This window comes from Hemicordylus capensis, chromosome 5 (genome assembly GCF_027244095.1).
Source record: "Hemicordylus capensis ecotype Gifberg chromosome 5, rHemCap1.1.pri, whole genome shotgun sequence".
Classification (NCBI taxonomy): Eukaryota; Metazoa; Chordata; class Lepidosauria; order Squamata; family Cordylidae; genus Hemicordylus; species Hemicordylus capensis.
This window is the reverse complement of record NC_069661.1, coordinates 173,865,697-173,880,000: the sequence shown is the minus strand read 5'-3', so window position 1 is coordinate 173,880,000 and position 14,304 is coordinate 173,865,697. Positions and strand designations below refer to the sequence as shown.

The window sequence follows — 14,304 nt, the reverse complement described above, 5'->3', positions numbered from 1 at the left end:
ATGTATTCCAACAAGAGCAGCAAAGGAGCTAACAGGCCAGTAAAATGAAGGCTACATCCCAGTTTACTAATAGATCACTGGAGACTTCATTTATGGGCCACTGCGGATCATACTTATTCAATTGGAAAAACAAGAGTGCCTTTGAATCACAGACTGTTGTAAAGAGTTACACTTTAGCCTAGATAAATTTGTTATCATCTATCATGAAGTGTGATTCCCCCACCCATTTTGGAACAGCTGTTGCCTGCTTTCTTCTGACCCTTTGCCAAAGGAGAGCATTAAGAGCATCTTGCCTGTTTCCCTGAAAGCCAGTCGCTTGTAATAAAAATAAAGCTTCTTTTAAGAAGAACATCAAATGCTGCTGTTTCTGTAAATAACATTATTATTTAATGAGAGAGAGGGAAAGGGGAACCAGTTGAGTTGACACTTGCTTGCTTTATAGCTGTCATTGCAGACTTGACTCTCTGCTGCATTTGTGTGGGTTTTTTTAGCAGCAGCAGCAGCAGCAGTTGGCAGCCCAGCAGCTTGTCTTCCAGCAGCAGCTCCTCCAGATGCAACAACTTCAGCAGCAGCAACATCTGCTGAATCTTCAGCGTCAGGGACTCATTTCCATTCCACCTGGCCAGTCTGCTCTTCCTGTCCAGTCATTGCCACAAGGTATATAAATGACATGTGACACAACTTATTTCTAGCTCACCACTTGTTCTTGTTATTGTTCCAGCATGACCTCAACTTCCACATTTTAATGCCTTATTGTTAAACTGTTGTTTTTTTAATTTTTATTTTATCAACTGTAATCTTGAATCTGCCCATGTGCAGTGCCCCCACCCCCAACATAAATAAGTGTATGGCTTTTATAGTTGCATATTGCACTGGGATGTCTGACATATGAACATGCATATATAGGGGTGTATCTGATGGATTGATCACCATACTTATTGAAGTATGGGTGAAAATAATTTGTAACAGCATCACATTTCAAGCTTAATTAGTTTACACTGAGGCAGAAACCAGATTTTGTGTGAATGTAAGTATTTGTTTATTTATTATTGTTTATTTATTTATTTATTAATTTAAACACATTTGTATACTGCACAAAACACAAGAAATAATACAACACAACTTCTGATGTTGTGTTATTCACTCTTAACATGCTTTGCATGTAGGGTTGCCAACATTTCATTGCCAGAATAAGAGACACAAGTTGGTGGGGGGGCGCTGGGGGGGGTCAGGAGGGGTATGCAGTCATAATCAAGAGCCTGAGTATGAGTGCCAATGACATATATGTTATTGAATTATATGCTGTTGAATAATGCCAACTTGGTTATTGTTTAGAACATATTCAAGTTATACCACTTTTCAACCAAAAACTTCTCAAAATAGTTTACATGGCAAAAGGAATAAACTGCCCCCCTGGAAGTATTTTACACTTCATGGTGGATATTTATTTGTAAGCTGTTCTGGTTGCTGTTGCAGAAGCACACGAGGAGGGGGGAATGGAATGGAGGGTCATCACATTTTTAAAACAAAATAAATAATAATAAGAAAGGTGGGAGTCAAAAACATGCATCATCCAGAAACCTTCAAGCAGATCCTTATCTACCTTTTGCTCACCCTAACTATTCCCCAGAGCAAGGTTAGTCAACCTGGGACTCTCTAGCTGCTGTTGGACTATCATTCCCATCATCCTGAGCCACAACAGTTGGGAATGATAGGCGCAATAGACCACCAGCAAGGGCAAAAGAGTCCCAAGTGGACCACCGCACAGTCAATGACTTTTCGCCTTCAGCAGTATTAATTACACCCACAGGATGCTCCCGGTGAGTTAGCCGCAGAGGAACTCTCCATGCTGAGTCTGGCTGGACTCTGGAGACAAAGCAACAAGACTTTGCCAGCAGCATCATCTCCTTTTTGGCACAAAAGAACCAGGGGAAAGAAATAACTTTAAATGCCCCCCCCCCACTGTCTCCCCCACCCCGGTCCTGTTCAGGTTGTTGCAGGGAGAAGAGCTCTGGCAACATAAATTCAATACAGGAGCCAGAGAGAGAGCTCAGCCATTCAAAGGCTACAAACAATGAATGTGCTCATTTCCCAATATAAGGCAATATAAGAGTCTTAGCAAAGCAGTTTTAGTTTGCTCTGCATTGAAAAGGGGGGGGGGCACGAGACAGTGGGGAAAAAATCCACATGGCACATGCCTGCAGCAGCCTGCTTCCTCTACTCCCTGCTTGCCTTTTACTTTTCCACACGCTTCTCTTTTCCAATTCCTCCCACTCACCCCCAGCCAGCCCAGATAAGCCCAGATAACCTCCGTACCTTAAATTTTATTATCAGTTTAGTGCTGCTGTGAAAAAAAGAGAGAGAGAAAGAATCCTACTTGTATGGTTTAATGAAAGAAAGTAAGAGGGTTCCAAATTAGGGTTAACTTGCAAGACATTTGCGTGGCATGAGGGTGGCTTTGCTTTCCAACAAGGATCATATAGTAGGGCTGGCAAGATCTTTGCTTATTTCCTTGATAGTCATAGTAGACAATATTGGGCTAGATGGACCAATGGTCTTAATTGGTATGAGGCAGCGTTACATAATCAGAATAATCTCTACCCATTAAATGTGGCTTTACTTGGACTAGAAAACTTTAAGAAACACGGGGAAATATATCCACAAATTGTGCATCTTAATCATTCTTGTCTCCCCATGGATTAATCTGAAATTGAGCAACAAACATATAACAAAGTTTGACTATAAGAAATTTTTATTTCTGTGGTCCTTTCTAATGCCATCTGTTGCCAAAACAGTCCTTTTAAAGGCCAGTTCAGATGAAGTCTAAGGATAATACACCTACTATGCAGTTGTTGCATCCACTTCCTCTAGGGCAGGGATTCTCAGCGTTGGGTCCCCAGATGTTATTGGACTTCAGTTCCCATAATCCCCAACAAAGGCCACTGACTGAGGCTGGGGATTATGGGAGTTGAAGTCTAATAACATCTGGGGACCCAACATTGAGAATCCCTGCTCTAGGGCATGTGAGCTGTGCCAGGCTTAAAATCTGTGTGAACCTTACCTGGGTGTTTCAGTTATCAAACACTCTGCATGACTCTGAAACAAATGTATAGATTTATACATCTTGCCCCCAGCCTCTTATTAAGAATAAAAAAGAATTTCCACATAAATGTTATCGTAAAGCCTACCTTAGGTTCCTATGTGTAAACCTAAATAAGACTTCGCTTCCTAAGCCTATGCTCTGTAAGGTTTGTAGTCAGCTATGCCTGACTTGTTCCCCTCTTCTCCTTCTTCTCTCCCTGGATGGGTGGATCACCCATCCACATGATTGCCAGCAGGCACCTGCAGCGCGAAGCCCCCAGAACTTCCATAATGCACCATGCGAATATGTAGTGCATTGTGGGGATTTCCCAGATGCCAGCCGGGAGCCCCACAGCAAGCAGCCAGGGCTGACAGACTATTTTTAAAAGGGGGACTAAGGGAGCACTAGCTCTCTTAACCCTGAGGTTGGCTGGTTTGGTGGGTTTGCCGTAAAGGCGCCACCAGGATCGGGCACGATCCCGGCAGTTCTCATGCGTGGGCAAGACCAGGCTTGGCTTCGTTAGCCCGATCTTGCCTGTGTGTGAGAACAGCCTTATGTGTGTGAGAACACACTCGACCGGCTGTGCTGTTATATGGTAGAGGGTGTCAGCAATCTGGCCACCCAGAAGGGAAGTCCAGGAAGATAGTCCACAATACAAACTGGGCTGCAGAAACGAAACACGGCTTGGAATAGTTCTCTATATCAGGCTCGGGCTGAAAGCTGTCAACACGAGGGTTGACAAATGTTGTCTTCCAGCAGCTAACAGAAAGCTGTTGACGTGCTTTATAGTCCAAGCTGATAATTCTCAGCTGGCAGGGATTCAAGGCTTATCAGCCCTCTGCAAGAGGCGTTTACTCCGCCTGATAGTTTCCAGCTGTGCTCTTCGTCTTGTGACATGCCGTTGCTGTGGAGTCAGTGGGGGTTGCCCGCTCAGCTCATTCTCTAGTCTGTCCGTCGCTGTCTCTGCTGCCCCAGATTGCTGTGCCTGCTCTGAAACACCAACCGGACCCTCCTCAGCCGTCTCTTGGGAACTGACAGCTGGGCTCTGCCCCTCAGGCACCCCTGCATCAGCTGAAAGGCTGTCAGCTTCCCCTTCCTCCTCACTATCTGAGACCAAGGGCGTGACAGAGGGAAATGAATTTGTACAGGTGAATCTGTAGTTTCAAAATAATATTGGAATTTATTACATGTGGAAAATATAATCTGATTGAAGATTGATACATTTTTATTTAAGAACCTTGATGTCTAATAAAATAAACATGTTCCGCAATCAGATGAGATTTCCTGCATATATTCTAACATTATTTTTCTGAGTGCGGTTCCTGCACCTCAGTGGTTCTGGGATAAAGAAGGATTGATCATGTGCTGTGTTGGGTGAATGAATGAATTTACCCCAATATGGAAAACTAGTCATGAAATCTTAAATTTACATTAGAGAGAATATGTGGAAAATCTGATGGAAGGGCATTTTATCTTTTCAGCATAATCTTTACCTGTGCTGGAGTTTAAATTTCACATGAAGATCCTCACATAAATCTTCTATTACCCTATTTTATAATTGGAGTTTTAACATAATTCTGAGTTTAAAATGAACAAATTCCACTGGTATTGAACAGTTTGACCTATTATATGTCTAGCATGAAGTTTGTGCTTTAAATCTTCAGAATTAATCAACTTCTCACAGTGAGCCTCCCAAAGTTAAGAAAAATGATTTGAGCCTCCCCAAGTGCAGCTAAGAAAGCTGGGGAAGGATGATTCTGCTACTTCTCTCATTCTGGCAGTGCTCACCTTCCTCTTGGGCCTGATGGCTCACTGACTGGTGGGAAAGAAAACAAGTTTAACATGAATCTGCACCGCCTTTATGATTCCTTTGACCAAGCAACATCAAATAATACTATAGAGTCCTATCTAATACCCATTAATTGGAGATGATATGAAAGTTGCAGGACTTTACATTGCCTCCAATTGCACTTTGCTGAGGGGAAGAATTGCATAAACAATGCCTCTGAATGGTTTTGCATTTGTGTGCGGTGCCCAGGTTTCATGAGAGGTTATCTTGCATGGTGGAAGGGAGAAAAGCAAGAAATCTCCATACCACATGAGGACATCACCACCCAGTGGCGGAGGGAGTCTGGCAGCGGCCCGTGTTTGGCACAAGCCCCCTGGCCCCACCCCCATGTCTGATGCCAGATGCAGGGGGCTGGCTAGCCACACACCCATGTCTTATATGAGATGTGGGGGGCATGGTCTACCTCCCAAACTAGGCCATGTGGTCCCTTTTGGGAGGGAGATCGGCCCTCCGTTTTGGGAAGGAGATCGGCCTATGTTGGGCAGCACAGACTGGAGTAACTCTCCCTGCCTTTAAAAGGCAGGGAGAGTCACTCCGGCCGTGCTGCCAACACAGTGCGGGCCAATTTCGATCTCAAACAGGGTGGCGCTGCTCCTTTTGGGAGTGAAATAACGCCCCCTGCATCTGACATCAGACACAGGGGGCGTGTCTGGGGCTAGAAGACACAGCCCCTTGAATCCATTCGCCCAGTGGTGCCCCCCCCCCATCACCAGCCTCAGTGAATGTAGAACATTTTGTACAAATAAAAGCATACATGGATTTATTTAGTGGGGAAACTCATTGGACGATTCAAAATTAGCAGTGCATTTCCAGAACAATTCCCAATCGTTGCTTTAATGCAAGACAATCATGGAGAAAAGAGACTGCCTCTAGTGACCAATAGAAAATAGGTAGATTATTGGCCTTTCCCAGCCTCGCTTTTCCACAAGAAAAAGGCAATGGAAAAAGATGAAATGGTACAACATAACCCAGCCTTAGCAAATTGCCAGGTATTGGGATAGGAACATTGTGACTCCAACTAGTATTTAAAAGCTGGCTATATCTTACCAATAAAATTGGACTTGATTTAATGTAGTGATAGACTCAGCAAGAGAAACAGCAGTGTTTCACATCATTCAACTTTATTCATCTCTACTAACCTAATTCTACCTAGTTTTGTTTTGCTGTGCTGCATCTAACATGCCAGTTTTTTTTCAACTCTTGAAATTAGTTGTTTGTACGCTACATTGTACAAAAAAAGGTGTAGCAGTTACAGAACACCTTTCTATTTGGTTGCTCTATCATATCCATAGAACTTCCTTTTTTTATTTACTATGACCACCATTTGTGGTCTAACTTGAAGTGTTATAATCAGACTCAACAAATTTAATTTGCTTTTCAACTATGCCTATATGTTAGTTTTAAGAGTCGTGTGAAAAATAGAGCAATTTGCACTCAATGGAATGAAACAAAATCTAGTTTTCATTTTTTCTTTGCAAGAAGCTCTGCCAAGAATCTATTACATATGCTACAATATGTGGTATATGAGGGAATAGCCAGAAAACTTGACAATCCATTTTGGTAGGTAAGGCATGATTAATGAGAGCTTTTGAAATAATTAAAAGAAATCACTTTTATATTATTTGACCTTACTTATATTATTTTACCTTACATTGACATGAGCCGAATTGTGGGAAAATCCTCCTTCCCAAGCAATTAATATAATAATAATTGATATGAAATATTTTGCCCTTGTTATTCTAGCCAAAGGACCACAAAATTTTTATTTTTATTTAAGCCATTTTAGGGATCTGTAGTTTTTAAAAAACAGGTTGGTCAGCTATTAAGGCTCTGCCAGGCATCATGGCAAATATGTTGGTCAAAGTAGTACTTGATTGCCTAAGACTTGAATTTAACTTCCTTTAGCCGTTCCCTTCTATTTCTACCCCATTGGTTAGGCACACAGAAGAACACAGCAAAATGCTTTAATTATTCCAATTTTATACAAAAGTGTCTCGGGATAACTGCATTTGGAGAAGTGGCAAATAAACTTGCTCTTGTTTTAAAGTTGTTGCTCTTCCAGAACTAACTTGAAAATTAAGCATGGGCAGCTAATGTGCAGCTAAATATTTGTCTGGGCTAATTATAATAGAATAGGTGAAATTCTGCCCTAGACATACATCCCAGGCACTCCAGCATTGCTTCAACTTGTTCTTGGTTCATATTTTTCCTGTAACGGATTGATTAGTACTTGCATATTTGTCACAACCTGATAGATTTTTCAGTTTCTTGTTATGCTTTTGGTACAGCAATGTTTTTTTTTTAAAGAACTTTATGAACTCTGGAAGCATGCTTCACTAAGAATCAAGAAATTGATTCCAAAGGCAATGAATATCTCATCTAAATGTTTATTTCAATCCCTGTTTTTCAAACAGTAGTTGCCAGTTGTTGTGCGTAGTTTCCATTTGATCCTTGAACAAATGGCTTAAGAGAGAGTCATATTACGTAAACTGGTGACCTTTAATTAACTGTTTGTAACACAAGAGAAGAACCAGCCAAATTTACTCCTTGCCAATAGAAGTAAAATGAAATTGTGTTTGACTACATGTTGATTGTGCTGGAAAAACTGCATCACCTTTATTGTTGGCATTAATTCATTAATAACACTGAGCTCATTTTTTGAACCTCTTACTTTGCTATATTAGTGGAGCTCTCTTTCATTTTATAGCTGGCTTAAGTCCTGCTGAGATTCAACAGTTATGGAAAGAAGTTACTGGAGTTCACAGTATGGAAGACAATGGCATTAAGCATGGAGGGCTAGACCTCACTACTAACAATTCCTCTTCTACTACCTCCTCCACAACTTCCAAAGCATCACCACCAATAACTCATCATTCCATAGTGAATGGACAGTCATCAGTTCTAAATGCAAGACGAGACAGGTAACAATATTACATCTTTGCTTTTTCATCTGTCATAAAAGTACTTTTGTCACAGTTAGGACTCAAACAATGAAGAGATAACATCCTTATCAAAAATGACATATCGCTTGTAATTTAGCTTCTTTCAGATCAGTGGCTGACATCCTGACCACCAGTGCAGCAGGAGAAGCACCATGTAGCACCAGTGCTTCTGATGAGTTCAAGACCAATGCTGCATGGGTGCTGGTGTGTTTGGGGGGAGGTTTAACTTACCTCCCCTTCCCCTGGAATCTGTCACTCAAAAAGCTGTCTCAGAGGGCTTCACAACCCTCAAGAGCATCTTCAGTTGGTATGGAGCACTTGCTGGGGAAGGGAAGGTCATCTAAATTTGCCCCTACTGCTGAGCCTGCAATGATGCTGAGTTAGGGGAATTTTTCAGATGCTGCTTTAGTCCGGATGTCAGCTCGTACATAGATACTAAATCATCATAACTTCAATAGTTGAAATTCTTGGATGTGTTACTCGCTTTTGCATAATGTTTCCCATGTAGCACACTTTCAGTGGTAAATACAATTCATCAAGTGTAAAAGGCAGAGCAATTTTCTTTAATTTTGATGGTGGTTTTGATGGCATTTGTATGCACAAATGATGGCATTTTGCACAAGCCACACTGGAATGAATGGAAGTTGCAGTGCTTGTTAGGTTACTGTGTAACTCAGTAGGGTTTAAGCTACATGCCTAACCACTCTTGTAGGAAAGAAGTCCCATTGAACTCAGTGGGACATCTGAATAAACATGATTAGGATTATAGTATTAATCATAATTAACATGAGCTGGATTGGAGGCCATGATACTTGTGATCATATTCATCAGAGAAGAGGTGGTCATGTTTGGGGACTGCTGAAGATAAGATCGGCAACTAGATCAGCTTTTGGTGATTTTTTGCAGAAGGTTTAATCAGGATTCATGGCTTGACTGTCATTTACTTTAAGCCTCCTAACCCAGATATGTGGTGCTTATATTCTTTTTATTTGGTGCTTTAAAAAAAAAAAGGAAATCAAAAGTAATGCAAAAATAGAGTTGTAAAGTGGGAGGTGCCACACATGCTTAATTCGAGAAATTTAATATTATTAGAATAATTCCGCTACTGCAGATTTTTGCCAGATTGTGTAGATCTTTCGCCGTCTCTTGCATTCTCATTTATAAAGCTTAAAAAAGTATCAAAGAGTTAGCAAATTCATTGCTCTCAGAAACTATATTCAGTAGAGCTGTTTACATTGAATCGTTTGTTCATTTGAATGTAGGCTGTGTTACAAAATAACTGTCAGCAGGAAAGATTCTACAAAGTATCTCCTTCAATAATTTGCATTCATTGTTGGTGTATTACAGCATATTTATCTTATTGGCTTTCATTATTTTAAGATGATAATATCCAGAGCAACATACTATTCATTTTGCTGTTTCAGTGAAGGTTAGCATGTTGTTTGTACACTGAAAGTAGTTGATTATTCTGGAACACAGAGCCAATCTGCAGCTCTGTGGAATTAAAAAGGAAGTGTCACTGATAATTACCCAAGTGATGGACTTTTTCCAAAAATGGAATCAAGCATATGGTTATTTGGATACACAACATTAAGCAACTTGTGAAAACAGTGCCCTGGGATAAAAACATTCGTTAAGACTGCATACTGTATTCTATTGATTTTATTAATACACATCTAAAATCACATATAGTAACAATTACAAGTCTGCTGACTAAGATTTTTTGTTTTTGCAGAATTTATCCGTTCCGGATGTGTTTTTATTTTTTATTACCTAAGGGTTACACTGAAGTCATATGATAGAATTAGTAAACTGTACAAAATACAATATTTTTTCCCAACCTTTATTAAGAATAATCTTTGGCTCTATTTTTTCTCTAATTAGAACATCATCTAGCCTTGGCAGTTGAACTATTCAGCAAAACGATTAGATTTTTCTGACCGCTCTGAGCTGAATTGACCTGTTTTGACCTGTTCGTCACTGATCATAACCTGACTGGCACTAGCAGCCTCCAACTGTAATGGCTTTTGAGATGCGTCTGATGTTCTATTCTTTTACCACAGCTCATCACATGAGGAGACTGGAGCCTCTCATACTCTCTACGGCCATGGGGTTTGCAAATGGCCTGGATGTGAAAGTATTTGTGAAGATTTTGGACAGTTTTTAAAGTAGGTTGAGTTTTTATTATTATTTTATTTTAAATGGGCAAAGAGAGTTGAATAAGAAACAAAAGTAGCAGGGAAAGGTAAAGTCCTTGCTCAGTTATTATTAGTTTATATGGCAAACAGCTAGATAATCAAGGGCAATTGTTGAGGGGAGTTATCGTTACTTTCACATAAAACACTTCTGTAGGCCTTTCAGTGGTACAATGTTTAATCTGCTTAGCCCTTTTCTGTAATGTACCTCAGACTATTTTACAGGGGCTTTTTTGACTATACCTTTGATATATTCTTCTAGTAATATGCAATATTACACAATTTGGGTTTTCCCTTGTGCATTGGAGCTTAGCCCACATCATCTCCACACTAAAAAGTTTCACCTTAAAAAGTTGCATTTTTTACAGTGGCTTTTTTTGTATACTTTGATATGTGATATACACCAGTGTTTCTTCTGAGATGTATGGAGGGTGCATGCTGATAGAGCGCCTTTCCTTAAAGCCTCGCCTTTCTCAATTTTTTTTCAACATTTGCTTGGTGATCTTGCCATTGTACGCACCTGCACCGGTGCATAGATCAATCAATGTTCCGCAAGATCATCAAGCAAACATTCCAACATTTTTTTTTGAATGAATCCTGTATGGATTCGTATGGATTGGGCAGTCAATAAGTCGACCTTCTGCAAACCTGAAGCAAAAGAAGAAGAAGAAACAGAGATAAATCCAGAAGGGATAATAGAAAGACCTGTGAGCAAGTGGTATGAATGGCACAGATGTGCAAGCCGGACATTAGCCCAGTTCGTCTTGAATATGGACTGAATTTGAGCCAGCCTGTGCAGTTCAGGCTCAATTGGGCCAAGGCCCAATCTGCTCTGCCCTCAAGCCACCTCACGAGCTGGCTTGAGGTGATCGACAGCAAGGATTCCACTTTACAAGTATAGGGCTAAATGGGGGGCGGGATGAGGGAAAAGGTAGTTTTAGTCTGTCTTTTACCTTTAAAAACAAGCCTCTGCTGCCAGCTGGAATGGCGGAGGTGTCAGCGGGGTCTCCTTCCACCACCCCCGCCAGCCTCCCAAATGACAGGCCAGCCACACTGAGGCTCATTTCAGGCTTCTGTGCATGCGTGGCTATCATTACAGTGAGGTCTGCGCATGCACAGAGGCCATTTGCATGGTGACACAAATGGTCTCTGCGCATGTGCAGACCTCACTGTAATGGCAGCCACGCATGCACAGAAGCCCAAAGCCTGTCATTTGGGAGGCGAGTAGGAGGGTGACTGTCCCCGCCTTGTTTTTAAAGGTAAAAGACAGACTAAATATACCTTTCTCCTCAATCTTCCCCCATCCAGCACATTTAGCCCTTTGCTTGTAAAGGGAAATCTTGCTGGATTTCCCTTTACAAATATACTCGTCGAGCGGGCATATGAGACAGGTCTTCAAGCCAGGGCTTGGTTCAACTCACTCTCAGACAGGCTCCCCTCTAGTTCAGTTCAAGGACGACCCTTCGAGCTAAGCCAGCTTGGTTCGGAGCTAGCTCACACACCCTTAATGAACGGGGCATGGGAAAAAATTGTCAGGAACCAAGAGGAACCCTATTAAAGCAGCCCTATGCAAATGGCCCCCAGGTTTCTTCTGATTACTTTAATTGTGCTTATATGTGGCTAATATATGTGGCTTATAACTTGCTCTACTTTACTCCACTTAATCCTGTGGTTAAGCCCGGCATCTGGGAAAGGCCCAGGTGAGCCTCCCTTTACATACAATGCATTGGAATAGTCTAATTTAGAAGCTGCCAGAGCATGACAAATAGTGGCCAGGCTATTTTTATTGAGATGAGATAACAGTTGGTGCATACCTAGTAAAAGGCTAGCGTTCCCATAGTAGTAAGGAGCCCCTGGATCAGGTCACATAGGCTGCAGTACTGTACAGAGCTGCACAAGCAAAGCTATAACCCGTGGCCCTAACATTTACAAGCCTCTCTGCATTTACGTGGGTAAATGCAGGTGGGTACAGAAGTGGCTGTACCTATATGCGTGTGTGTGCCTGCCTTCCTGCCACACCACAGCTGCCTTTCCCTCTCTTCTTGCCTCAGCTTTAACGTGAGTTGTACAGGCTGATAATTTGCCAGGGCGTTTTTCACGCAGCGGGCTTTACCGCAAGTTTATTGCAAGTTCAAAGTTGCCCTCAAAAACTGACACAAAAAGCGGATTTTTTTTTACCCAGGCTACACTCCTAATGTGTAATGAAAAACTCAAATTTTGTGTGAAGTGCTCCCCAATAGCTTGCAGTTACTTTGGGGTAAATCTGGCCGATATGTGAACACACATCCTCCATTCTGGAGGAGATGCAAACTGAAAGCCCTGTGTGGAAAATGACCAGGTGGACCAACCCAGCCAACGCAACTCAAGTTAAAGTCATGGCAAGAAGAGAGAAAGAGGTAGAGGCAGCCACCGTGGGTCAGGCAGAGGGAGCTCATGATGCAGGTGCTTCCAGTTCTGAACCTGCCAGCTTCACCCTCCATCTCCCCAGCCTCAGTGGCTGTACAGTGGCCCTTGGTTGCATTAGACAGTGGAGAGAAAACCAAGAGCCCTGCTGGATCAGACCGAAGGCCCAGCTAACCTAGCATCCTGTTTCATGAAGTGGCCAACCAGATGCATCTAGGAAGCCCAACAGAGCACTTTCCAGATTGCACTCTGTTCAGCAGTAAAATGCTTTTGGCTTGGCAGGATTGTTTTGAAAACGTAAATAGCTTGGGTAACCCTCCTACAACGGGAAAATACAGCTATTTATTGGCAACGCACATGCAGCATTGTAGGACTAACGGAAGGTTAAAATCCAAAAGAAGGCATCAGAAATGTGAATGGCATCTTGCTGACAGCGCAGGGTCTGTGATGTCGAAACAGAGGCAGTACAGAAGCACACTTGGACATATGGACATGTAGTGACACTGTTGTGGCATGTAATCTAGAAAGCACCCAGCAGAGCTCGAAGGTAACAACTCATCCCAGTGGTTTGCCCTCTAGCAACAGGTATCCAGAAACATTCTGCCTTCAGACCTGGAGGTAGCATATAGCCATAATGACTAGTAGCTTTGAATACACTTGAATTCCATGAATTTGTCTAAGCCCCTTTTTAGAGTCGGTGGCTATCATCACATCTTGTGGCACCAAATATGGAGTGCTTCCTTTTGTCCTACCAGTCAGTTCCAATTGGATGTCATCAAGCTATGAGAGAGGGAGAAAGCCTTCTCTCTATCCGCTATCTCCACATCATGCATAATTTTTAAAGACTCAGTCATGTTGCCCCTTGATCACCTATTTTCTAAACAAAATCCCAAATGTACTAACCCTGTCTCTTAAGGACGATGCTCCATTTCCCTGGTTATTTTGGTTGACGTCTTATGCACCTTTCCCAGCTCCACAATAACATTTTTGAGGTGTGGCTAGAGCTGTGGTGTGGCCACTATTCCAGCTGTGGCCACACCACAGAATTGTATAAGGGCATCATAATATTAGCAGCTCTATTTTCAGTCCCTTTCCTAATCATCCCTGGCATGAAATTTGCCTTTTTCGCAGCTTGCATGCACTGGGTCTGCATTTTCATTGACCTATCCACCATGACTCCAGTGTCTCTGGCAATGTCACTGCCAGCTCATCACTGTATATGTAAAACTGGGATCCCCCCTTCCCCACAGTGTGCATCACTTTATACTTAATTACACTAAACCTCATTTGCTATCTTGTTACACATTCATCCAGTTTGGAGAAACTTCTTTTTGAAGCTCTTTGCCATGCATTTTTCCCCCCCACCCTGAAAAAAATTGAATAAGTCTGCAAACTTGGCAACCCTACTGCTCAACCTAACTCAGGATCATTTAAGAATAAGTTAAAAAACACCACTCCCAGTACATAACCTTGAAGGATCCTACTTCCCTCTGTTGTGAAAATTGCCCATTTATTTATTTATTTATTTATTATTTATTTGACTTCTATACCACCCTTCCAAAAACGGCTCAGGGCGGTTTACACAGAGAAATAATAAATGAATAAGATGGATCTCTGTCCCCAAAGGGCTCACAATCTAATTTATTCCTAATTACTGGACAATTTTAACAGTGGAGGGAAGGAAGATGTAGGGAATTTTTCTTATTTTTCTCTTTAAACTGTTCTTTTCCCATGTCACATTGCAGGCTGTTTTTTAAACTTTTTGACAAATGCTTGTTAGATTGCAAATTGTGGTATCTGCTGTTGAGATATAAAGATGAAAAATCCTATGCA

General features: G+C 41.7%; 1 protein-coding gene across 22 annotated transcripts in view; it reads left to right on the top strand.

The window, feature by feature from the left end:
- FOXP2 (forkhead box P2) overlaps window positions 1-14,304 on the top strand; it is a 727,796-nt gene that overhangs the window by 634,206 nt on the left and 79,286 nt on the right. For all 22 annotated transcript variants that reach the window (XM_053252207.1, XM_053252200.1, XM_053252222.1 and 19 more), the window contains 3 exons: window positions 492-657; window positions 7,639-7,852; window positions 9,937-10,041. In XM_053252207.1, coding sequence (XP_053108182.1) covers window positions 492-657; window positions 7,639-7,852; window positions 9,937-10,041 — 485 coding nt within the window. The remainder of the gene's footprint in view (window positions 1-491; window positions 658-7,638; window positions 7,853-9,936; window positions 10,042-14,304) is intronic.